Below are 26,401 nucleotides of genomic sequence, written 5' to 3'. Positions count from 1 at the left end.
GGAGGTTGTGTTTGGGGACAAGGGTATATGAGGATTCTGTACTTTATGTTCAGTTTTGCTGTGATTTAAAACTCAAAATCTATTTAAAACAAAAACTAAGTGCCTTGCTAAGGTAAAGTATCTTTGAGGCTCATGGAAAGACGAAGTAGTTAAAAGGAGACTTCTGAGAGTTCTAGAGCACCTGGAACACGATGGGAATAGTGCATGGGGCGGGACTGTAGAGAAGAAAAGCTGGGGGCTCAGCTGGTCCCGTGGACGTTGTTGGTACACCACCTCGAAGGGCCTGGAGCAGAGGAAGCAGGGAGGGAGCTGATTTCCTGGGCATGAAGGCACTACTACCCCTTCCTCCCTCAAAATGCCTGACATTGTCCCTGCCACTGACGTGTGTCTCCCCACACCCGGGACAGCCACAGGAAGACCTAAGACCCACCTAAGACTCGTGGGAGGGGTGGGCAGCGAGCCTGCTAAGATGCAACTTCTTCAGGCTTCACCTTCACACGTTCTCATTTGCTAGGGTTGGGCTGGGCCTTCTAATCCGCATATGTAACACACTGTCCAGATGATTTTGCTGTGGGTCATCTTGGACCACACTCTGAGAAACACGGATTTCTTCCACTCTCGTCTACCTTTCTTTGTGCAAACTAGTTTCGATTTCACAACACTAGGGACTTCACAGATCCCAAAGGTAAAATAAATTCTCAACCCCCACCCCCCCCAGCCCCCCTGCCAACAAAAACAAAAACAAAAACCCACCACATTTAAATAGCCCAGAAAATAGATCCAACAATGTATACAGAAGTGTTGTTTGTAGAAGCCCCAAACTGGAAAAACTGCGAAAGTCCATCAGCAATAGATGGATAAATGGTGGCCGAGTCACGTGGTGGAAGAGTATGGTGACGGAAGAAACACCACAGCCGCATCAGCGACAAGGGTCACCCTCCCGAAGTTGCCGTGAGAGAAGTCTTGAAAGAATGTGCATACAGTGCGATTCAAGAACATGCCACGCTAAATTGTGTCGGCTAGGGATCCAGACATGGGTGGTAAACCTTAAAGAGAAGCAGGAAGATGAGCAAGAGGGACAGGAAAGTGGCCACTGCTTGGAGAGGAGAAAAGGGATGACCTGGGGAGACCCAGGGAGCTGCCATTCCCTCCAGCTGCTGGGCCCGTGTGGAGATCACACAGTGTTCATTCTACAATTCTTCAAACCGTCCACACTGCTTATGCAAATACTGTGTGTATGATATACCTCACAATAAAGAAAACATTAAAATTTTTAAAAATTTAAGTGCCCCTCCCCCAATAAATGTGTCCTCCCCGATCCTTACAGGAGAGTCAGGGGCTTTCCATCTGGGGACACAGACTTCGGCCTTGCCGTGTTTGTGTCCCTCACAGCACCTCGCCTCTTGCTTTACCTCTCCTTCCTTTTCCTGTCAACCGAAAACGTTTCCTGAGTGCTAACGATATATTATGTGCTGGAGATATCAAGCTGAACAAGACAGAAGGATCCTGCTCTCAAGGAGCTCACAGCTCAAGGGGAGAGACAAAGACTTAACAGGAATTGACGCTGTTCTGAGGTAAGTACAGGAGCTGTGGATACAGGAACACCTTCCAGGATGTTGGGAGGGCTGGGAAGCTTCCTGAAGAAAGTCGTCATCGTCATCATCATCATCAATGATAAACTTTACCACTAATGAAGCATAAGTGCTTTTATTTAAGAAATTTATTATTAATTAAATTTTTTTCCACTTCTGCCCTTGCTTGTTAGCTCCCTTCTCTCTTATCCTCTCTCAAGCCCTCCATCATCCCTCCCTTCCTCAGTCCCTCCCCCCTCCCTTGCTCCCTCACTCCATTCCCTGCTCCCCAGCTTAAGTGCTTTTAAACAATCACGTAATTCTGACAACGATCTTGGAGGACAGATATTGTCATCCCCCATTTCACACATAACAAAACTGAGGCTCTGAAAGATAAATTTCTCAAGGTCATACAGCTAAGTAAGTGGCAGGGGCCAGGTCAAAACCCAGGTCTCTGACTCCAAAGTCCTTGCACTTTTCGACTACATGATACTATATCCACCAGCTCAAAATGGCTGCATGGTTGAATTTGGTTGGGGCAGCAAGGAATGAAGCTGGAATGATAAGCCTTTGTTGACCATAAAGAGCCCTACAGATTCTATTACATGATAATAATGGGGACTTAACGTAAGGGTTTTCAAAGTATGAGTCAATACAATCAATCAAAGGTGCATAAAAGTCGATAAATATTTGCCTACAAGAGGGCTGAAGTGTAAGGCAAAGAGCACTGTATCAGGAGCGATGATAACCTGGTACTATCTCTGGTGAGCTTCAGGAGTCAGACTAGCCATTCATCCTCTTGGGGCCTCAGTTTCTTCCTCTATTCTATGAAGGAGCTGATGTCAGACATGGTAACCTCCAGGTTTGGTCCTAGCTCTGATACTCTACGCTACTCCAAATCTCGGCTCACATTTTCGTGGTGGCGAGGTGCCCATCACTGGGCATCAGGACTGTTGGGTGTTGCCAGTCAAGCTGGGCCTACAGGAGTAGATCTGCATTAATAAAGAATGAGAGGCTTCTCTGTGGAGAGACCAGCATATGCAAAGGGGTAGGGATCTGAAAGCACGTGGATTTTTCAAGGAACAGTGGGTCATTTGTTGAGTACAGAGCAAATGCTGCCTGGGTTGGGGGAAGGAGAAAAGGAGGCTGGAAAAAGCTCGGAATGAGGTTTGCCTGCTCCAGGACATTTTCCATAAATGGAAATCACACACTGAATGTGGGTTTTTTTGTGACTTTTTTTTTCACTAAGCACTGTGTTTTCAAGGTTCACCCGTGTTTTAGTGGGTATCAGTACTTCATTCCTTTTCCTTTTTACTGCCCCATAAGGCCTTCCTACCTTTAACCTGAATGTACCAGGCGTCCCTTGGAATCAATGCCTGCGCTCCTAACATCCCTTCTGGGCAAACCTGCCACTCCCCTTCCAAACCTGCTCTTGCCTTACCAACCCTGGAAGGAGGGAAAGGCTGTTCACTCACTTCCCTGGCCCCTCTCAGTTTCCCTCCCATGCAGTGGGGGGCGGGTGAGAAGGTCTAGATCCATAAACACGTGGCCTACTGTTTACACTGTCTGTGACCGTATTAGTGGCAGACAGGTCAGGTCTCCGGTCCCGCTGCTCCGCGAATTCCCACACGGAGAATATTTTAAGAGAACGGTAAGTGACTGATACGTTCATGTATTACTCTGTAACTCAAAGGAAATGGGAAAGAGCCAACTTCCTGAGTGCATTTTAAGTTACAGGAACCATTCTCAGTGCTTATAATTTTAGCACATTGAAACCAGCTAACAAGGTGCTAGTGTTGAACATCCTTAGTGAGCAGGTAAGAATCCTGGATCCTGATTGTTTTATGTGAAGGGGGGGACTTCCTCAGCAATCGTGCAAACTTGAAAATAAGATGTCCTCTGAGGTTTTGCTCCATAACCAACGCTTATGCTCTATTATTCCATAGCAACTCTCCTTTCCCACTAAGGGTTAAAGTCAGCTTCATGACGTCCTTTTCTCCAAAGACCTCCAGCTCTGAATCCGCAAAGTCAGAGCCTATGAGGTTTTAAGGTATTTAATTTCACTGAAACCAAGGTAAGTGGATTTGCTTTTGACTTTAAGAATCTTTTTGGGTCTGAGACTTGATATAAAATCCTGCAGTCAGTGATCAGCAAAGAAAATATATTTTTTTAATTAAAGCTAAGAGCAAGTGACCAGGAAATGCAGTCAAATCTGAGTTTTCACCTGACTTCTCAAAGGAGAGCAGTCAGTGGTAACGTTTCCCGGCAGTCAGAAGAACATATTGCTAAATTAGGAAAGTAGTTACACTGCCTTAGAAGTGCACATTTTGTCTATTCTTTCTCTCTAGTTCTGTGAATTTGCAAACCGTAGAACAGTTGGCTGGTTCAGACACTGCCCCCATCTAGCTGCGCTTCTCCTGAATTTTCCCACGCTGTTACAAACATGGCTTGAGTTGTAGTTTTGTTTTTCGTGTCCTGGCGCCATGGGGCTTCTGGGACAAACCCAAGCTGCCACTGAGTGGTTTATGATTGCTGTGTGCGCCACCTTCTTCCTCTTTTAATCTCATCCTTCGTCCAGCCAGACGGAGCCCCCCACCACAGGGTCCCCTCACTGCTGGACGGGCTCGGCAAAGGCAAAGCCCTTCATATGCAGCCCCTGCGCGCTGTCTGGGGCCCAGCGCCCGATGCATTCTTCAAAAGTTAGGGTTATGTAAACGACGCTTCTGGGGAGCCCTCCACTTCACATATCCGGTCAGGCCACATAGTTCTCCTTGTTCTCAAGGCCCTAGGAAGAAGGAGGGCTATGGAGGCCTTTAAAGACAAGCATCAGCAACAATTTAAGAACAATTTAAAATCTGCACGTTAACGGCTTCTCAGCACGTAGGACTTTCCAAAGTCCGGGGGCGGTTTGTCCATTTAAAAAGTTAATGTTTAAATCTTTCCTTCTTTTTCCTCTTCTTCCAAATTTTGAACGAAGTTTAACTTTGAATGACAGCTTTTTCATAGACATCAAAAAAATTCTAAGACCTACCTGGCCATTTTCCTGTTTAAAATACCAGGAGTTTTTAGGTCGAACTTTCTAGGATAGTCTAGAACTGTGTTATCCAACGCGGGAGCCAGAGGGGCCCCCTGAACACTTGAAAGGTGGCTAGCAGGGAGGAACTGAATCTTTAATGCTGTGGAATTAAAATCAATCTAACTTTCAGGCGTGTGTGGGGGGCTCAGTCAGTTAAGTGGCTGCCTTTAGCTCGGGTCATGATCCCAGGGTCCCTGGGATTGAGCCCCACATTGGGCTCCCTGCTCAGCAGGGACCCTGTTTCTCCCTCTCCCTCTGCTGCTCCCGCTGCTTGTGCTGTCAAATAAATAAATAAAATCTTTGAAAAAAAGAAAATCAATCTAACTTTTAAAACTGGTACTTGACTCAATTATTGGAAAATTCAAAAATATAATGGAACAATTTGGGTATGTGAAACCTACCTTCTTAACCATAAATCTTACGAAATACAAATACAATCTACGATTTCTGATGAAAATTTAGCATCTGAATTGAGTCATGCTTATGTGCCAAATATTGAACACACAGTAAAAAATATTTTAAAGTATCTCATAATTTTTATATTGATGACATATTGAAAAGCTAATACTTAGGATATATTGGGTTCAATAAAATATGTCATTAAATTCATTTCATTTGTTTCTTTGCCTTTTTCTTGTTAATGTGACTACTAGGAAATTGTAAATTCTATGTACATGGCCCACATTCTCTTTCTGTGGGAATATGGGGCTCTAGCAAATTTGTTGAATGAAGGAGGAATGAATGAATGGGTTCAGGTCCTTTACAGTCTTGCGTCAACCTTGCTTTCTGGTCTAGTGTCCCCCTACTTCCATTCATCTGCTTGGCACCACAGTGCCATGCTAACGTTACTGGGTGCTTCCTGTGTCAGGGCCTTTGTCCCCTTCCCCTCCGCCTGTCAGCAACTTGTATTCTCCTTTAGGACCCGCAGAAAAATATCCTCTTTTTTTCTGAAGGCCTTACCTACCTTTCCAGGCCTTGTGCTCCCAAAGACCCAGAACATTCTGTAAATCTTGTTACTATATTTACCACCTTGCTCTGGTGCAGTGTTTTATGGGTCTCTTTTCCTCTTGGAATTCCTGGCATTAAGCATTGGACATTACAGATGCCCCATAAATATCTTCTGAATATGTCAAGGACCTTAAAGGAAACAGCACCAATTCTCTGCTGGTAGAATCCCTGTCAATGGCTCCTGGAGACGTGGGTTAAAGTGACGTGGGACTGCCCTGAACGGGGCGAAGATAAAACCTGCCATGTGATTAGAGCGACCACTGGGAAAGGAAATCAAGAAAGTGTATAGAAGAGAACAGGGTCTGGAGTTCTCTTCTGCCTGCTGTTCTGGGAGGATACAAATATGCAGTGAGCACAACTCATTTCAACAGGACCACAGGGGTGCAAAGAATAAGGCACCGAATCCAAGTCTCCCTGACAATCAGGGAGGGAGGGGGCGTAGGAAGAAGACTCTTCAAGCACAGTCATGAAGAATGAGTTTCTTAAGTCTCTCAGAGACAGATGGAAGATTCATGCCTCATTTGTCATGTGAAAGGACAGAACCTTAGGGCTCCTTGAAGTCACCTGCCCCTTCGTGCACCTTTCTTTTCACTGGGCGGGCAGGAGGGAGCGCGGTCTCCAAATCCGGCTCGCTAGTGGCACTCCACGCAGGCAGGTCCAGCCTGAACCCGGGGAGGCGTCACGCTCAGAACGGAGATGCAAACTTCGCTGATGAGGGGCATTGATAGGAGAGGCCAAGCAGTTGGCAACTGGGAAATCCCAGAGCTTTTCTGAATTCAAAAAACTCTTCTCCAGCGCCAGGGAGAGAAAGGGAAGTGGATGCGAACGGGTTAAAAAAAAGCCTCTGCTGAAGGCAGCTCAACAGTCTCTCCTAGGAGAAACAAAAGCCTGAATAAGGGTGTTCCCATTGATTGCACAGTTGTTAGTAGTGGACAAAACAAACTAGAAACAAACCGGCTGAAGAAACTATAGAATATCCGTATTATAGAGTATTTCATAGCTATTAAAAAGAAAACATCTTTGTGATGTGTACGGACTGCCAGGTGTTTCAGAGAAATGTGTACGGGATAGTAGGATTTTCACGAAAACAGAAGCTTCCACCTCGGTAGGCGTCGGGGGCCAGGTGTTTATACAGAGTAGATTGGTTGGGGTCAGAGAGTGAGAGCAAGAGAATATGAGACAGAGACAGAGAAAGAAGGAGGAGGAGGTGGAGGAAGAAGAGGGTGAGGAGGGGAGGTGGAAGATAGACAGTAAATTGTTCACACTGGGTATTTGAGGGGGTAAGTTTGGAGGGAGCATTGCTAGCTGTTTGATTTACACATGTCCATACATACTTAGATACTTTTACTCTTGGCTTATTCTAGTAAGCACTTATTACTTTGGTAATTTAAAAAAATTCTTTGAAATAAATCTAATCCCAGCCGTCAACATGAGCACTTGACAGTTTTAACACAGCTGCGACCACTGAATCCCCTGCTAATGCTTTTTTCTCCTTAGCCTGTTTGATCTTCAGAGAATCTGAAGAGACTCCACCCCCCCAATTGCCTGGGGAATGGGATCCGGCAAGCCCTTGATAAGGCCTCTCCCGGTTTCCCACTAAAATGCCAATGGAGACCCAGAAAAAAGTGAATGGTCACAAGAATTCTGAAAAACTTGGATTGCTACTTATTGCCAGTGGAATTAGATTCCATAATCTGCTCCTGACTCAGAAAATGACCAGAAAACCAGGCATCCATCCTCCTGCTGTGTGGCCACGACTTCCAAAGGCAAGAGCTGTTCTCCTTAAGCCCCACCAGGACATCCTCTTCTAAATCTAATTTAAGACCGGACTACCAAAAGAACAAGGGGAGAGGGGGACCACCCCCCAAACCAGAAGGACTGACCTGGCCCAGGGGGGACCCAGAACGAGCCACAGGAGCATGTGAATCTCAGGGTGGCGGTGGTCCCTGCTCAGCACGTCTCAGCCCCGAGATCCCAGGTTAGGTGTGAGCCTCCCGGAGGCACCCCAGCTTGCCTTCCAGTGCGAGAACCAAAAGGACCATTCCTGAGTGCCACCCGTCCTCGAGCACACATAAAGTGACACTAACGGTCACCTGCCCGTCCTGTGGGTCAGGAGAGTCCCTTCCACTCCACTCCCAAACTGAAGGACATAGCAGATTATGGTTTCCAAAGAGAGTTGAAACAATATCTCCCACCCCACATATTCTTCTGAATATGACCTTGCTACTCACTCACTGAGAGATGAAATAGAACCCCCTTCTCCTTGAACCTGGGCTGGCCTGAGGGACATTCTGATAAGCAGTAGCATGTGGCAGAAGTGACGCTGTGTGATTTCCCAGGCTTGGCCAGAAGAAATCTCCCAGCTCCTGCCTTGGTGTTTCAGAACACTCACTCACTGGAGGCTCCCACCTTTGGAACCCAGGAACCGAGCTGTGACAAGTGCAAGCCGTTCTAGAGAGGCCACGTGTAGGTGCTCTAGGGGACAGTTCCGGCGAAGCCAGCCCCGTTGAGGCCCCGGACCTGTGAATGAGGACCCATCTCCGTAGTGGACGCAGCAGCCCGCGCCGTGGCAGCCCCCTGCTGCTGGAGTCATCCCAGTTGAAGCCCCAAACACCACGGAGCAAAGAAGCACCATGCCCACCGTGCTTCCTCCAAACGCCTTAAGCACAGAAGCCACAGCTATCGAGTAACAGCTGTTGGTTTATGCCACTAAGTTTTGGACCGGTTTGTCACACAGAAGTAGATCACCAGAAGAGAGGATGAGTACACTTAAGACAAACCGAGGTTTCCGGGGAAAACCACTCTAGATAAACAGGCAAAGGGCACACATTCGCAGAGACTCATTAGGGAAGAAGATCTCTGATAATCATATCCTAGAGGAACTAGAAAAATTTTAAATATAATTTTCTGAATACTCAGCAATCACTATTTATTGAGCACTTTTTTTTTTCTTGTGCCAGACAATGTGCCCCGGGGATAAAGCTGTGGACAAGACAGACATAATGCTTCCCACTACAGAATTTACTTTCTCTCGGTAGCCGCAGACATGTAAAGAAGTCATTATAATAGACGGAGGAGTTAAGATGGCGGAGGAGTAGGAGACACCGTTTTCAGCCGGTCCTCCGAGTCGAGCTGGATAGGTACCAGACCAGCCTAAACACCCACGGAACCAGCCTGAGACGCAGGAAGACGCATCTGGATCTCTACAAATGAACATCTCCAGCGCTGAGTATTGAGGTACGAAGCGGGGAGCCATGAAACTGTGCACAGATATGGGAAGATAAACGGAAGGGGGAGGGAGCCGCCGCGTTCGGGCGCCGTGAAGCGGTAGCCACTTGCACGGGAGAGCGGGCGGGCTCGTGGTCGGCACCCGCAAAACAGCAGACTGAGACCGTGAGCCGGGTGCGCGCGCCACCAGGCATCTCGCGGAACCCCGGAATCCCGGTGCACTCACTGGATCCAAACTGAGACTGGGAGCTCCGGGAGTGCGTGGGGGCAGCTGGCGGCTGGCGGCATTAGAAACACAAAGGACAGAGACGCGCCGGCCCTGGAAGTGAGGGCTGGGACGCCGGGTGTGGGGCGCACATCCCGGACGCTGCAGGGTTGAGCAGCACCAACAGAAACAGAGTTAAAGTGGCCAGAACATTAGTAGAGAACGGGCCGCAATCCCTCTGTTCTGTGACAGAGGCTGAAATTTGGCCGCTGCTGCTCTGACTCTCAGAAGAGGCACAGCAAACCGCCAGGGAAAGCCGCCAGAGAACAAAAGCCTGGAAACACCGGCTCAGGGAGTGCCCATCCCCATCCCCCCTCGCAGGGGACACGGAGTCTCTACCCAAACAGGGTTGCCTGAGTATCGGCGCGGCAGGCCCCTCCCCCAGAAGGCAGGCTGAAAAATCAAGAAGCCCACAACCCGAGGCGCCGGGGTGGCGCAGTCATTGAGCGCCTGCCTTCGGCTTAGGGCGTGATCCCGGCGTTCCGGAAAGGAGTCCCTCGTTGGGCTCCTCCGCTGGGAGCCTGCTTCTTCCTCTCCCACTCCCCTGCTTCTGTTCCCTCTCTCGCTGGTTGGCTGCCACATAAATAAATAAATAAAATCTTTAAAGAAGAAGCCCACATCCCTAAGATCCCTATAAAACAAGGGGCACGGCCTGGGACCCAGTCAATAATTTGGGCTCTGGAAACCCCGCAACCTCTCTTCATCAGAATGACAAGAAGGAGAAGCCCCCCCCAGCAAAGAAAAGACAGTGAGTCTGTGGCCTCTGCCACAGAAATAATGGATATGGATGTAACCAAATTATCAGAAATGGAATTCAGAGTAACGATGGTCAAAATGATGAGTAGAATTGAAAAAACTATTAACGAAAAGGTTACTGAGAATATAGAATCCCTAAGAACAGAAATGAGAGCGAATCTGACAGAAATTAAAAATTCTATGAGCCAAATGCAGGCAAAACTAGAGGCTCTGATGGCCAGGGTCGCAGAAGCAGAGGAACGGGTTAGTGAATTGGAGGATGGGTTAATAGAGGAAAAAATGAAAATAGAAGATGGTCTTAAAAAAATCCACGCCCACGAATGTAGGTTACGGGAGATTACTGACTCAATGAAACGATCCAATGTTAGAATCATCGGCATCCCCGAGGGGGTGGAGAAAAACAGAGGTCTAGAAGAGATATTTGAACAAATTGTAGCTGAAAACTTCCCTAATCTAGCAAGGGAAACAAACATTCGTGTCCAAGAGGCAGAGAGGACCCCTCCCAAGCTCAACCATGACAAACCTACGCCACGTCATGTCATAGTGCAATTCGCAAATATTAGATGCAAGGATACAGTATTGAAAGCGGCCAGGGCAAAGAAATTTCTCACGTACCAAGGCAAAAGCATCAGAATTACGTCAGACCTGTCTACACAGACCTGGAATGAGAGAAAGGGTTGGGGGAGCATATTTAAAGCTCTTTCAGAGAAAAACATGCAGCCAAGGATCCTTTACCCAGCAAGGCTGTCATTCAGAATTGATGGAGAAATAAAGACATTTCAGAATCGCCAGTCACTAACCAATTTTGTAACCACGAAACCAGCCCTACAGGAGATATTACGGGGGGTTCTATAAAAGTGAAAAGGCCCCAAGAGTGATACAGAACAGAAAGTCACAGCCAATACAAACAAAGACTTTACTGGCAACATGGCAACATTAAAATCATATCTCTCAGTAATCAGTCTTAATGTAAATGGTTTGAACCATCCCATAAAACGCCACAGGGTTGCAGATTGGATAAAAAGAAATGACCCATCCATTTGCTGTCTACAAGAGACTCATTTCAAACCCAAAGATGCATTCAGACTGAGAGTAAGGGGATGGAGTACCATCTTTCATGCAAATGGACCTCAAAAGAAAGCTGGGGTAGCAATTCTCATATCAGATAAATTGGATTTTAAACTACAGACTATAGTTAGAGATGCAGAAGGGCACTATATTATTCTTAAGGGAAGTATTCAACAAGTGGATATGACAATTATAAATATATATGCCCCCAACAGGGGAGCAGCAAGATACACAAGCCAACTCTTAACCAGAATAAAGAGACATATAAATAAAAATACATTAATAGTAGGGGACCTCAACACTCCACTATCAGAAATAGACAGAACACCCTGGCAAAAACTAAGCAAAGAATCAAAGGCTTTGAATGCCATACTCGACGAGTTGGACCTCATAGATATATATAGAACACTACACCCCAGAACCAAAGAATACTCATTCTATTCTAATGCCCATGGAACATTCTCAAGAATAGACCATGTTCTGGGACACAAAACAGGTCTCAACCAATACCAAAAGATTGAAATTATCCCCTGCATATTCTCAGACCACAACGCTCTGAAATTGGAACTCAACCACAAGGAAAAATTTGGAAGAAACTCAAACACTTGGAGACTAAGAACCATCCTGCTCAGGAATGACTCGATAAACCAGGAAATCAAAAATCAAATTAAACAATTTATGGAGACCAATGAGAACGAAAATACAACAGTCCAAAACCTATGGGATACTGCAAAGGCAGTCCTAAGGGGGAAATACATAGCCATCCAAGCCTCACTCAAAAGAATAGAAAAATCTAAAATGCAGTTTTTATATTCTCACCTCAAGAAGCTGGAACAGCAACAGAGGGACAGGCCTAATCCACGCACGAGGAAGCAGTTGACCAAAATTAGAGCTGAAATCAATCAAGCAGAAACCAGAAGTACAGTAGAGCAGATCAGCAGGACTAGAAGCTGGTTCTTTGAGAGAATCAATAAAATTGACAGACCACTGGCAAGACTTATCCAAAAGAAAAGAGAAAGGACCCAGATTATTAAAATTATGAATGAAAAAGGAGAGGTCACGACGAGCACCATTGAAATTGGAAGGATTATTAGAAATTTTTATCAACAGCTATATGCCAATAAACTAAGCAATCTGGAAGAGATGGAATCCTTCCTGGAAACCTATAAACTACCAAGATTGAAACAGGAAGAAATTGATTCCTTAAACAGGCCAATTAATTATGAAGAAATTGAGTCAGTGATAAACAACCTTCCAAATAACAAAACTCCAGGCCCGGACGGTTTTCCTGGGGAATTCTACCAAACATTCAAAGAAGAAATAATACCTATTCTCCTAAAGCTATTTCAAAAAATAGAAACAGAAGGAAAGCTACCAAACTCATTCTATGAGGCCAATATTACCTTGATCCCCAAACCAGGCAAAGACCCCATCAAAAAGGAGAATTACAGACCGATTTCCCTAATGAATATGGACGCCAAAATCCTCAACAAGATACTTGCTAATAGAATCCAACAGTACATTAAAAGGATTATCCATCACGATCAAGTGGGATTCATACCTGGGATGCAAGCGTGGTTCAATATTCGCAAATCAATCAGCGTGATACATCATATCAACAAGAAAAGACTCAGGAACCATATGATCCTCTCAATCGATGCCGAAAAAGCATTTGACAAAATACAGCATCCTTTCCTGATTAAAACCCTTCAGAGTGTAGGAATAGAAGGTACATTTCTCAATCTCATAAAAGCCATCTATGAAAAGCCTACTGCAAATATTATTCTCAATGGGGAAAAGCTGGAAGCCTTTCCCTTAAGATCAGGAACTCGACAAGGATGCCCACTCTCGCCACTATTATTCAACATAGTACTAGAAGTCCTTGCAACAGCAATCAGACGACAAAAAGGGATCAAAGGTATTCAAATTGGCAAAGAAGAAGTCAAAATGTCTCTCTTTGCAGATGACATGATACTCTATATGGAAAACCCAAAAGAAGCCACTCCCAAACTATTAGAAGTTATAGAGCAATTCAGTAACGTGGCGGGATACAAAATAAATGCTCAGAAATCAGTTGCATTTCTATACACGAATAACGAGACCGAAGAAAGAGAAATTAGGGAATCCATCCCATTTACAATAGCACCAAAAACCATACGTTACCTTGGAATTAACTTAACCAGAGATGTAAAGGACCTATATTCTAGAAACTATAAATCACTCTTAAAAGACATTGAGGAAGACATAAAAAGATGGAAAGATATTCCATGCTCATGGATCGGAAGAATTAACATAGTTAAAATGTCCATGCTACCCAGAGCAATCTACACTTTCAATGCTATCCCGATCAAAATACCAAGGACATTTTTCAAAGAACTGGAACAAACAGTCCTTAAATTTGTATGGAAACAGAAAAGGCCCCGAATCTCCAAGGAACTGTTGAAAAGGAAAAACAAAGCTGGGGGCATCACAATGCCGGATTTCGAGCTGTACTACAAAGCTGTGATCACAAAGACAGCATGGTACTGGCACAAAAACAGACACATAGACCAATGGAACAGAATAGAGAGCCCAGAAATGGACCCTCGGCTCTTTGGGCAACTAATATTTGATAAAGCAGGAAAAAACATCCAGTGGGAAAAAGACAGTCTCTTCAATAAATGGTGCTGGGAAAATTGGACAGCTACATGCAAGAGAATGAAACTTGACCACTATCTCACACCATACACAAAAATAAACTCCAAATGGATGAAAGACCTCGATGTGAGACAGGAATCCATCAAAATTCTAGAGGAGAACATAGGCAACAACCTCTACGACATCGGCCAAAGCAAACTTTTTCATGACACATCCCCAAAGGCAAGAGAAACAAAAGATAAAATGAATTTATGGGACTTCATCAAGATTAAAAGTTTCTGCACAGCCAAGGAAACAGTCAGAAAAACTAAGAGGCAGCCCACGGAATGGGAGAATATATTTGCAAATGACACTACAGATAAAGGACTGGTATCCAAGATCTACAAAGAACTTCTCAAACTCAATACACGAGAAACAAATAAACAAATCAAAAAATGGGCAGAAGATATGAACAGACACTTTTCCAATGAAGACATACAAATGGCTAACAGACACATGAAAAAATGTTCAAAATCATTAGCCATCAAGGAAATTCAAATCAAAACCACACTGAGATACCACCTTATGCCAGTTAGAATGGCAAAAATAGACAAGGCAAGAAACAACAATTGTTGGAGAGGATGTGGAGAAAGGGGATCCCTCCTACATTGTTGGTGGGAATGCAAGTTGGTACAGCCACTCTGGAAAACAGTGTGGAGGTCCCTTAAAAAGTTAAAAATTGAGCTACCCTATGACCCAGCCATTGCACTACTGGGTATTTACCCCAAAGATACAGACGTAGTGAAGAGAAGGGCCATATGCACCCCAATGTTCAATGTTCATAGCAGCAATGTCCACAATAGCTAAATTGTGGAAGGAGCCGAGATGCCCTTCAACAGATGACTGGATTAAGAAGTTGTGGTCCATATATACAATGGAATATTACTCAGCTATCAGAAAGAACGAGTTCTCAACATTTGCTACAACATGGACAGCACTGGAGGAGATAATGCTAAGTGAAATAAGTCAAGCAGAGAAAGACAACTATCATATGATTTCTCTCATCTATGGAACATAAGAACTAGGATGATCAGTAGGGGAAGAAAGGGATAAAGAAAGGGGGGGTAATCAGAAGGGGGAATGAAACATGAGAGACTATGGACTATGAGAAACAAACTGAGGACTTCAGAGGGGAGGGGGGTGGGGGAATGGGATAGACCGGTGATGGGTAGTAAGGAGGGCACGTATTGCATGGTGCACTGGGTGTTATATGCAACTAACGAATCATCGAGCCTTACATCGGAAACCGGGGATGTACTGTATGGTGACTAACATAATATAATAAAAAATCATTTAAAAAAAAAAAAAAGAAGTCATTATAATAAAGCATGACAAATACAAAGCTGGGGAAAGAAACAGTGTTCTACAAACACACGGGAGGGACGGCAAATGCATATGGTGGCTAGTTTAGACCGTATGTAAGAGGATGTGGTTGCTGTGACCACTAAGTGCAGACAGTCTTGACGCGAGAACAGGTGTGGTGAGAAGGCAGCAGCATGAGAAGAAAAGAATGAGCTGGGCCCACAGACACGCACCTGAGCATTGAGACCTATGTCAGTAGCTCAGGAGCAGGAATGATAGTGCGAAAAACTGAGCCGGAAAGATGCAAACACATTTGGGATTTCTCCTAGAAAGCCGAGAGCACAGCAGTGACCATCATGGAGTGGGTGGTAGATACTGAACTCTGCTCTCCGGTGAGGAAGTCACTGCCACAGGCTGATCTCGAGTCCCTGAGTGTGGCCACTCCCAGCTGAGATGTGCTGTCCCTGTGAAATACACTCTGGGTTGCAAAGACTTAATCAAATCAGGGTCGCCCATTTCTTTTGACTTTTTAAAAATGTGGCTACTAGGAAACTTAAAATTACACATTGGGTCCCATTTATGTTTCTTTTGGACAGAGCTAGTATAGAAGGACCAGAGGAGAAACAAGGAATAGAAGTACGTCAAAAATAAAGGATAATTACAGAAAACTCTCAAGTTAAAAGAAAAAAAGGTGCCTATGCCAGTGCAAGTCGATGAAGGTGGACTGACTGATATCTGGACACAAGTTTTGAATGACATGAAAAAATTGGGGAAAAAAACCTCACCCCAATATATTTAAAGGTACCACCTGAAAACAGTTGACTTCCAAATTTGTCTCTGCCTTTTCCTCCACAACACTAAATGCCTGAAAACAGTGGAGCCATGTTTTCTGGATGCTGATCGAGAAATACTATGACCAGGGCGCCTGGGTGGCTCGGTGGGTTAAGCGTCTGCCTTGGGCTCAGGTCGCGATCTCGCCCTGCACTGGGCCCCTGCTCAGCGGGGAGCCTGCTGCTCCCTCTCTCTCCGCCATGCCCCCTGCTTGTGCGTGCTCACGCGCTCTCTCTCTCTCTCTCTTGCTCTTGCTGTCTCGCGAATAAACTCTTTAAAAAAAAGAAAGAAAACTATTATGACCAAAATGTTATGTCCAGTGAAGCTGTCATTGGTGTGTAAAGCCACTAGAGCAACATTCTCACATTTTCACAGAAAAACTGAAGAGTTAGTTGAGCCAACTGAAAGCCCTCAAGGACGGAGACTTCAAGGTATAAAGGTCATCTGGGGCTTTCCTTTACTTGTGTGAGATTCCGAACTTCGGAATCCAGTCCACTCAGGGTTGTCAAGGGTGAAGTCTGACCTTCCCGTGCCTTCTGCCTCCCCCCTTGCCGGGCGGTGCCAGCGGCTGCCTTTCTCATTCTTTCTCCCTCAGTTCAAGGGAAGTCTCCTGCCAGGTTGGATGACTCCCCAGAACAACAATGGATGTTGCTCTATTTCAGGACTTACTAAAAATGGCTAAACTATTTATGAAGTCGGGACACTGCGGCGGAAGAATGGGCGAACAAAAACCGTAACTTTCCCCTCGGCGAAGGCAGAGAGAGCTGCCAGGGAACTTGATTTCCTGCATCTGTGAAATGAATGTTTACGAGTGCTTGGCCTCTCTCTCTCTTTTTAAATTGGTTAAGACTAATAAATAACCCAGGGACAGTTATCGTCTGTTATCAGGCCCCCTTCATCTATGGCCTGGGGCATTTCTGGGCTGATTACACCATGAGCAAAAAGTACTACCAGGTGGAGAAAGACAAATGTAAGAAAATATACCAAAATGTTCATTAGTGGTTTGGGTGGAAGATGCTTTTTAAAAATTTTTTAAAAAGATTTTGTTTATTTATTTGACAGAGAGAGCGAGCACAAGCAGGGGGAGCTGCAGAAGGAGAGGGAGAGGCGGGCTCCCCGCTGCGGAGGGAGCCCAATGCGGGACTCGATGCCAGGACCTGAGATGTGACGTGAGCTGAAGCCACTCAGGCGCCCCACGGTGGAAGATGCTTATCTTTATACTCTTGTATTTTCAAAGTTTGTGTCTTTTTTAAAAAGTAGTTGTTACTTTTATACTTGGCTAAAAGAGAAGCTTGAAACATTAATTTATGCAATTCCATATATGCCACCGAGGTAGCTATTTCTGGGGTTTCTCACAACAAGCCCTTCTCTTCTAGGAATTCCTTATCCCCCACCCAATTCTCAGGGAAGACTTCCAGGCAGCCATGTGTATAGGGGCCAGGTTTTAATTCAAATGCTACCTCCTCAGAGAGTTTCCAAACACCCACCTAAATATATGCACCCTCCCCCGCCCCATCGACAACTCACTGTTTTGTTTTGTTCATAGAGATTATCCTATTAACAATGATTTTACTTTCTTGTCTAACATGTTTCTCTTTTCAGTCTGTGGTGTTTAGTGCTGTGCCCCCAGCACCAAGAACAGTATCTGACATATAGTAGCCACAACAAAATATCCCCAGAACAATGAAAAGGTCCCATGTGACCCCACCTGCCTGGCCAGAGTCGACAGGACCAGGGAGAAGGCCCTGAGCAAAGCCAGGCCAGTCAGAACATTTCTGTCTGGAACTTGGAACGGCTGTGGTAACATGTGGATGTGGAATTTGCAGGGTGGCCGTATGCTGGCTTCTGGGCCAGAGAAAGAAAAGTCTGGATGAGTGAGAGAAGAAGGCATTTGTGCAAAGCAAGAGGGACCTGGTCGCACAGGTCTGGGGTTTCAGCTGTGGGCTGCATCACAAGTTTTGTGTTTTGGGTTAGGCCAACTGGAGTTGGTGCCTCTTACTACAACCAAGGAGACCTAATCAACCAGTACACCTATGGTTACAATCACGTTGTTAAAATTCACAGCAACAAAGTTGGAGGAAATACTCCAGAATGTGTGCCTCTGAGTGGTGATAAGACCTCATAAGACCTCATATGAGATTTCTGTATTTTCCAAAATAAATCTGTTACTTTTATGATTAGAAAATTATATCTACATATATATTCCCCCCCTCCCAAGGATCGTAGTGATAGACCTGGAGGATTCCAGGAGGTCCAATTCTGTCCATCCATCTTAGTTTAGGATGAAGGAGGGCGAGGTTAGACAGTGAAATCACTCACCCAGATTCACAGAGCTCGTTCACACCACCGTGCCTCAGGCTTCCTGGTGCCCAAGACGGTATGTTCTCTGCCAGGGGTCCTTGGCCGGGTACTATGCTTTTTACCCTGAAATGCTACATTTCAGTGTTTTTCTTTCTTTCTTTCCCTTTCTTTCTTTCTTTCTTTCTTTCTTTCTTTCTTTCTTTCTTTCTTTCTTTTTTTTAAATAAATAATGAGTTCTCTCACTCAAATGGTGAAAAGCTTCCTTTTAGGGGCCGACTCTACTGAGTTGGCTGTGCCTGTCATACTGCGGCGTTGGGCAAGTCTCTGAGGCAGCTGTCCGGACTTGGGTAGAAACGCAGCCCTACCGTTGATTACTGAGGTCTGCCCAGAGCACAGGCGAGGGAGAGGGTGCAATGAAGAAAAGTTCTGTTCCAGCGCTTCCTCAGATGCAGAGCAAAGCTGCCTTTATGAGAGAGGGGAGAGAGCTGGGAAGTCAGGGGATCCATTTGTCTCACATACGCCCCCACCCCTCGGTTTATGTGGTAAGAAGTTCCGTTTTGTATGAAGATGGCATCATGAGGGCGTGAAGAGTGAGGCAGTGGCTGGATCAGTTCCACTTTGCTTTTTTGTTACCTTTGTTTGAAATTTCACTGCACTTTTTTTTTGGCTGGCTGGTGGCCAAAAGGGCTGCCTGTCACTAGGCAGGGGTGTTAGCTGATGGAGTCACCCTTAGCATACCTGGGCCTGAGGGAAACGCTGGTGCTGGGTGGTCTATTTCTGGACTGGACCATAACGTGGCTCTAGCTCCTACGTAAACCTCACCGAGCTGCTGATTTGTCTTGCTCGCGTCTTGGAGTGCGGTCACCACTCCACCTCGTTTTAAGAAAACTGAAATGATCTAGGGCCCCATCTGCAGGGTACACAGCCCTGACTTGGGCTCCCAGGAACCCAACCAGACAGGGAGGGAGGTGTTAACCATCCAAAGAGCATCACAGGGACGAGCCACAAACTGTCACTTAGAATCCAGAGAGAGATGATGCTGTTGCAAGAAGATGGGGTAGGAGCCCAGAGGCCAAGAAGCACAAAGGGACAGAGGCTTTCCCCTTCCCCATGGAATACAAGTCTGTCTCCTTCCCCTGCTTCTCCTCCCGTCCTCACTTCTGTAGCCCAGCTGCTGGCAACGCCCACTGGCCACCTGCAAACGAATCTCACCTCCCTGCGCCCAGTACTCAAGAGGGCCCTGCCGTCTTTAGGCAAGGCTGGGGAGGGGGCGCGTTCATCCAGTTATGGGCAGAGGCACTTCCTCTGAGAGGCCCTCTGGGAGTCCCGCGGGCTGCAGCCGCACTGCTCTGCAGTCAGGGCTGGAGAGGTCTTAAATATCTGCTAAGCGGATCATGAATGTGATCTCACCATGGACCCAGCTGCCAATATCTCCAAAATGCAGGGAAAGCTGACGAGATGAGTCAAATGGAACTAGAAACTTCGTTTTTCACTAACTGAGACATTTCTAAGGAGGATTCCAGAGCTCAGGTTTATCTGAGAACTGGGTCCTGTATACCTGTGAGTGTGTAGAATTTAGGTTAGAATGATTCCAGAGGGAGAGAAAAGGGATTTTCTGACTCTGCAAGTGGTTAAACTCTGAATGACTTCGGGATTTTTTTTTTCACCTCTTCAAATCGAAAGTGGAAGAAATTCTCCTCTATCTGGACAATTTTCTTATGTGTTCCAGGCTGCACAAAGGGTGGAAATCACTAATCTTGTAAAGGCTTTTGTGACCCTGAATTCTTAAGACCCTGCTCTTACATTATGTACTTTCTTGTTTTGCTTGTGTTGAACGTGTGTGTTTTATGTGGCCGACAGAGCTTACACAAGGCACAGCACACAGGTTTCCTCTTGCAGATCAAGTCCTATGACTTGCTAGCAGCCGCCTGGAGTGCTGAGCTAACAAGCGCTCCGAGGGCCCCGGAACGAGTGAGTCGGCAATGTCTGCTGCGGAGAGGAAGTTGGGGATGGGCGCTCTCAGGCCCCGTGTTTGACATCCCTGTGTTAAATCAACGGACACCGTTCAGACCTCTACACCCAGGGCTAAGTTCTTAGGATTCTGGAAAATGGACCATTAGCTGGTGTAGAAGATGAGAATTCACTATCAGTGGTTTCTGCCAAGGAATGGATGACGTAGCTGCCTCAGAGACAAGCTGGGTATTTACTGATTGGTGCCTCCTCTGAACTTCCCGTGAGCAGCAGAAAGTAGGCGCTCCCGCTCTTTACTGTGCTTTGGGACCCAGCCTCCCGGGAGTGGTCTCTTAGCCTTGCCTGTGCTGGACTGAGCGTTCTGTCTTAAGTCCTGACTGTGTCTGCCCCCCTCCCATCCACCACAGGACAATTACTTGCTTCAGCATAAGGTTCGTCTTCATCTGGTCCATGCTTCCCTCTCCATCCCTATCTCTTGTTTTTCTTTTCCTTGGCACTCTACGTCCTAGCCAGACTGAGCTCCCAGTTGCTCCTGACCTTTTTACTTGGGTCTCCTTCTGGGTGGGGTGCCCTGCTCCCCTCCCGTCACTCCCTCTTTGAGGCTCAGCTTAGTTGTCCTCCGGTGACCTTCCTTGATGCTTTTCCTTTCCCCCTAGACTGCTTAAGTCTAAGTTCCCCTGGAACTGGCTCTGTGCTCACTTTGACCCCGTACAGTGATCAGAGGCTTGTCTATCTCTAGGAGGCAAGAACCGTGTCTGGGATTCGTATCTAAACCACTAGGGCAAGGGGTGGCCCATGGGAGGGGTTTCATACATGTTTATTAGATGAGTGGATGAAGGGGGATTAGATGAGGGGATGGAGGGGAAGTAGTTTTCCCAAATTCATGAAATGAATGGTGATTCACCAGGGATTATCCCTTGTGATCGTTAGGTTGACGCGACCCATTTCCCCACAGTCTCTTCACTGTTGCAGCAAACTACCTGCTCTCCTGGCCCCGTATGCTGCTTTTCTCAATCGCAGTTACTGTGAGAAATCCAAGTGCCCATTATGAACTGTGTAGAAATCTAGAAATTCAAAGTCATTGAATATTAAATCCAGAAGAGACCTTTTGGGTCATCCTGTTCAGCTGAGGTCTAGAAGGCCGAACCTACGCCTCGTCCATGTCTCCCTCACCCCTGCCCTTCCTCCCGCCCTCCCTCTCTCTATTTGGGAAAAAGGAGTTGCTTGCAGCACCTGTAAGGGCATCTGTGAAAACTCTGTGACCAACTTTTTATGATCTGTGTGATGACGACAGATATTTAATTTTGATTTATACAAAGGTGAAACTGTGCAGCTGTATGCAGCTCTAATTCCCAGATCCCTTGACCAAAATTTCCCTTTTCTTGAAAAAAAAAGAAAGAGAAGAAAGAAAGAAAGAAAGAAAGAAAGAAAGAAAGAAAGAAAGAAGAAAGAAAAGGTAACCCGCTCATTTTGGAGGAGGCAAGTGAAATGTGTCACCTTGTGTAGCTGTGTTTTCGTCTCATAGTACGCAGTCACAGGGATGGACGCTCGGTAGTAGGTTTCAAGGCGCTTGGCGATGGCGGTGGTGTCTTCCGTGCAAGGGCTGCTCTGGCCCCTCTGGAGAAGGCGGTTGGTCATAGTGTCTGCTGAGCAGTCCATACAGATCACCAGGTGCGGGTCTCCAATCTGGGGGTGGGGGAGCACAACATGGTCAGAAATTCCACTCTGACGTTCTGGAAAGACCTGGGACCTCTAGTTCTTTCCTTTCCTGACCTTCTAGTTCCTCTCAAGGTCCCCGAACTACACTGTGGCGGAGCTGAGACTGGACTTCATGGCTCCTGTTTTCTAGGTTGGTATCTTTCCACATGCCGCCTCAGAGCTGTCTCTTGTCCTCAGCCTTTGTCACCTCACAAAATGTAGAGGTCATAAAATATGCTACTTAATGCAGTCACAATCTGTCCTCAATACTAAGGGGACATAGGTGTGCGTATGCATATGGGTGTTTCTTCTGGGAAGACTTCCTTCCCTGACCTATTGAGGCAGGGCTAATCACTTCCTTCTTTGTACCTGGATGCATCCTAGGCGACCACTAGGGCACGGTGTGCCTGTGCCTGTTTGATGCGGGGTCAGCGGAGCGTAAGCGTGGAATGCACAAAGGTTGGAGTCAGGCTGCTTAAGGTGTGGTGACTTTCTCTAAGGTGGTCTTCATCAATTCCTTGCCTTGGTGTGCTTGAAGCTCTTCCCCCACTGAGACATAGAACCCAGAGCTCTACCTCCTCCAGTTACAGGTGAGCTGACCTGTAACCACTCGGACCAATAGAATATGATGGAAATGATGCCGCATGCTTTTAGAAGCAAGATCATGAGAAATTTTGCAGTTTGGGCTGGTCAACTGTCATCTAAGATGTCCAACTGTTCTTTTTTTTTTTTTTTTAAGATTTTATTTATTTGACAGACAGAGACACAGTGAGACACAGAACACAAGCAGAGGGAGAGGGAGAAGCAGGCTTCCCGCTGAGCAGGGAGCCAGACTCGGGGCTCGATCCCAGGACCCTGGGATCATGACCTGAGCCGAAGGCAGATGGTTAACAACTGAGCCACCCAGGTGTCCCAAGATGTCCTTGCAAACAGAGATGCCTGGCCAGCTCTGGACTGTTTTAGATAGGCCAGCCCTGGGTCCAGATACGTACACTAGCCTTAGCTGCTATCTGACTGTATAAAGTCAGCTGTACAACGGACCTCCAGTGAGAACCAGCCAGCCAAGCCCATCAAACCCCAGAACCCTATTAGAGAAAATAACAAATTGTAATTTTAAGCTGACTCTGTCATTAACTGAAAGTATCACTCAACTTCTCTTCATCCCAATTTTCTTTCTTATTTATCTATTTATTTATTTGACAGAAAGAGCACAAACAGGGGGAGTGGCAGGCAGAGGGAGAGGGAGAAGTAGACTCCCTGTTGAACAGGGAGCCCAAAGTAGGGCTTGATCCCTGGACCCCGAGATCATCACCTGAGCTGAATGCGGACACTTAACTGACTAAGCCACTTAGGCGCCCCTCCTTTTTTTCTTTTTTTTTTTTTTTAAGTAGGCTTCATGCCCTGCATGGGGCTTGAACTCCCAACCCTGAGATTGAGTTGCACACTCTACTGACTGAGCCAGTCAGGTTCCTCTCATTTTCTCATTTGTACAATGAGGATGATCACAGATTGCTGTAAGGACTGAATAAAATTAAATAAAATAATGTAAGGATGTTGTTTGGCATATGTACTCAGTAAGTGTTAGCTATTAGGCTTATTTCTCCTTAGGCTACAATCTCTTTGTGCGGGGTTAGGAGGGCTTGACTCCTGGTCCCAAGTCTTGCAGATAGTAGGCAGGTGATTAAGAAGTGTTTTAGTACGTTGATGGTATGATCAGCAGCGAGAATCTCCCAATCTCCCTATCCTCCCCCAAAACGTTCCCTGGCTCCTGATGTCTCTGTGTCCATGCTGCCTCCACCACCACAACCACCAAGAGACTCGCTCCCTCTAGTCATCTTGCAGTGGTCAGCCTGTGAGTAAACGAAGGCTGGCCACCCCACTCTGGAAACTGCCTGGGACAGATGGGAACAAAGTGGGGGTGGGGTGGGGAAGGAGTACTTTCAGGCACCACAGAACAGTAAGTTGCTGGTAAGTGTTGATCAAACATTTATCTACCCCTTCTATAGGATGTACTTGAAGGAATAGAGTGAGAAAATTCTCCAAAATCTAGAAGAGTGAAATAAACCTCTGGACTATGTCATGCAACTTTTCTGCCTGTATTAATTGGAAAACAAGAATAAGCCTCCGAGCAGCAAGGCTGGGTTTGGAAGAAAATGACTCATGTCTACCAGCAGAGGGCGAGCTTGGGAGGCAGCCTAGGGTTGCGTTAGAGTTTGGCTGCCTGGAGCAGTTTCTGGTTGGGTCTGCATGAGAAGACTAATCGTGGGAGTTTTGAGGCCACTCTTGAAGACAGGAGAGAGAATTCAGGGACACATTCAGGTGCAAACAGAGATAATGGGCATCTGAGCAGGAGCTGGCGGTAATAGACCCTCTGCCTCAAAGTAAGTGCAGAACTGAGAGGTGGTTCTGTCTTCCACATGGATTCTCCAAGTGTGGTCCACAGCCCAGCAGCACAGGCAGCATTTGGGGGCGAGTGAGAAAGGCGGTTTCAGGCACCATCCCTGAGCTGCTGAATCAGTCTTGCATTTTAAGAAAATCTCCAGGCCAGTTCTTCACAAAATAATAATTTGAAAAGCTGCTCAACCAAGCCATTTCCGAGACAATGGGTTTGACCTAACCTTCCTTCCACGCTCCCTTCCCGCATAACATGCTATGGAGCAGTCACTGCATTTGGAAGTGGCCTGTACCACTAATGGTTTTAGTACCGAACATTTTCTGAAATACTATTTAATCATTTTTCAAAACTTTGATCTATATCTATCTTTAGAAAGTCGTCTGGAGTAGCTCTCCGTGTCCCAGCTCTGCCTCTTTTTCATTAGACTGTGGTTTACCTTTAAGCTCACGGGACTGGAAAAGCACTCTGCCCTTGTCTGAATGAATCACAGAGGCTTGGGGACAACTCCCTGCCCCCGACCTCACCCTGCTGGAATCCCTGGAATTCTGCCATAGCAGAGTTGGGTTCTTCACAACCTTTGGGTGTTCAGGGGATCCCTATTACAGCACAAGTGTCCTGTAGGGGCGGTTGGCATCCTGCAAGCAAACAACATTTCAGTAGCTAAGGCCTTTACCGACAGCCATCGCTTTAACCCGTTTAGCCCCCTGCCAGGGAGTATTCTTTCTCCTCTAAGTAAGAGGATGGAGGCTCACAGAGGTTAACTTGCCCAAAGCCACTGAGGACATTAACGACAGTCCTGAGCCAGCTGTGTGTGGTTCCAAAGCCTGGTGACTTTACCCTCGTGGACTTCTCCTCCAGAATGGGGCTCAGGCCAGATGCCTGGTGGGCCAAACGGGGCCAGGAGAGGAGGGCAAGACAGGGGGAAAGGAAGTGGGTGGGGTCAGAGACCATTTTATTTTGTGGGAGCTGGCTCTCGCTGCCTCTTGGGATCCAGTTGGGATGAGTACTCATCCCAGCTGAGGGCAGCCACCAGGATGAGAATGGCAGCTTCAGCTGACTTGTGATAATGGCTTCGCCTCAGTGATTCCAGCAGGGGGGACAGGAGGAGGAGTTTACCCTGCCCTCCTCTGACCCCCACTTTAGTTTTCTTCTGATTAAGTCAGGACACTGGTTAGGCCATGTTTACCAGTGGGCAGGGGCATGCCACCCAGAAATTCTCTTTTGTTGAGAAAAATAGCTATCTTGTTCTCTCTGGGTGCCTCGTTTTCCTCATTTTAAAATGAGGATAATAGTAGTTTCAACCTCAATAGGACGATTGCCAGGATGAAATGAATTAATAGATGTCAAGTGCCCGGCCCATTTTAATGTGAGCCTGGCAATGGATTCATCCCTTTGAATTGTAAAAGCCCCCGTTGGTCAGATTTGGCTTTAGAACGAGTCAGAGGCCCCACCCATGCTTTTCGCTTAAGTCACACGCTCCAGCATATTTCCTCTTTTCACTCCACTGGGAGGTAAGGGTTAACAATAAAGTGGCGTATACCTATTTCCCATTTGCTCTCACCTCTGAGGTACCGCCCCTTAGGGAGCCTCCCTAGAAAGGGGTATCTGGGTCATTCCAGCATTCTTGAACACATAACCTTAATAATAATAATATCATCCCACTGCCACATACTGCCATCACACAGCTCAAAGTTCTACAAAGAACTGGAGGTCAGATGGAAAGGGCAGAAAATTGCAAGTGGAGAATCCCAAGGTGGTCTCCAAGGCTCCTCACAATTCCAAGCAATGAGAACACACCAACTAGAACGTCCTTTGGCCAGATTCATAACCCCCCCCCACCTTTTTTTTTTTTTTTTTGCAAAGAGCTCATTCTGAAAACGAGAATCACTTATCCTGTAGATGGAAGTGTTATGAGGTAGTTAAGAGTCGTTGGGCAGAGGGATAGTAATGTCATCTTTCACACACCCCGGAAAATGATCTGCATATTCAGGCTAAGGGCACAATTTAAGCTAAGAGGCTCCTGGGAGGGAAAAGCCAAGAGCAAGCACGGGCATTTTATTTCTGTTAATATCTGTTTAGTTTGGCTGTTGTTGAGCACAAGGTTGGGTTAATGCAGGAAAGCACTTCAATTTCACACTCGAGAGCCAGGCTAAGCACACACCCCTCCCCGAGATGATAACAACTCTACAAAGTGGAAACAATAGTATCTGCTGAATAGGATTATAAAGATTAATAAAATGACATATGTAAAGCAT

At 46.2% G+C, this 26,401-nt stretch overlaps 1 protein-coding gene across 3 annotated transcripts in view; it reads right to left on the bottom strand.

Moving 5' to 3' along the window:
* The window catches only part of AK5 (adenylate kinase 5), a 240,236-nt gene that overhangs the window by 2,514 nt on the left and 211,321 nt on the right, over nt 1-26,401 (bottom strand). For all 3 annotated transcript variants that reach the window (XM_045801984.2, XM_045801986.2, XM_045801985.2), the window contains one exon: nt 21,551-21,739. In XM_045801984.2, the coding sequence (XP_045657940.1) occupies nt 21,551-21,739 (189 nt within the window). The remainder of the gene's footprint in view (nt 1-21,550; nt 21,740-26,401) is intronic.

The sequence above is a fragment of the Ursus americanus genome, chromosome 12 (genome assembly GCF_024610735.1).
Source record: "Ursus americanus isolate L20-20 chromosome 12, mUrsAme1.1.p, whole genome shotgun sequence".
Classification (NCBI taxonomy): domain Eukaryota; kingdom Metazoa; phylum Chordata; class Mammalia; order Carnivora; family Ursidae; genus Ursus; species Ursus americanus.
This window is presented reverse-complemented; position numbering and strand designations above follow the sequence as displayed.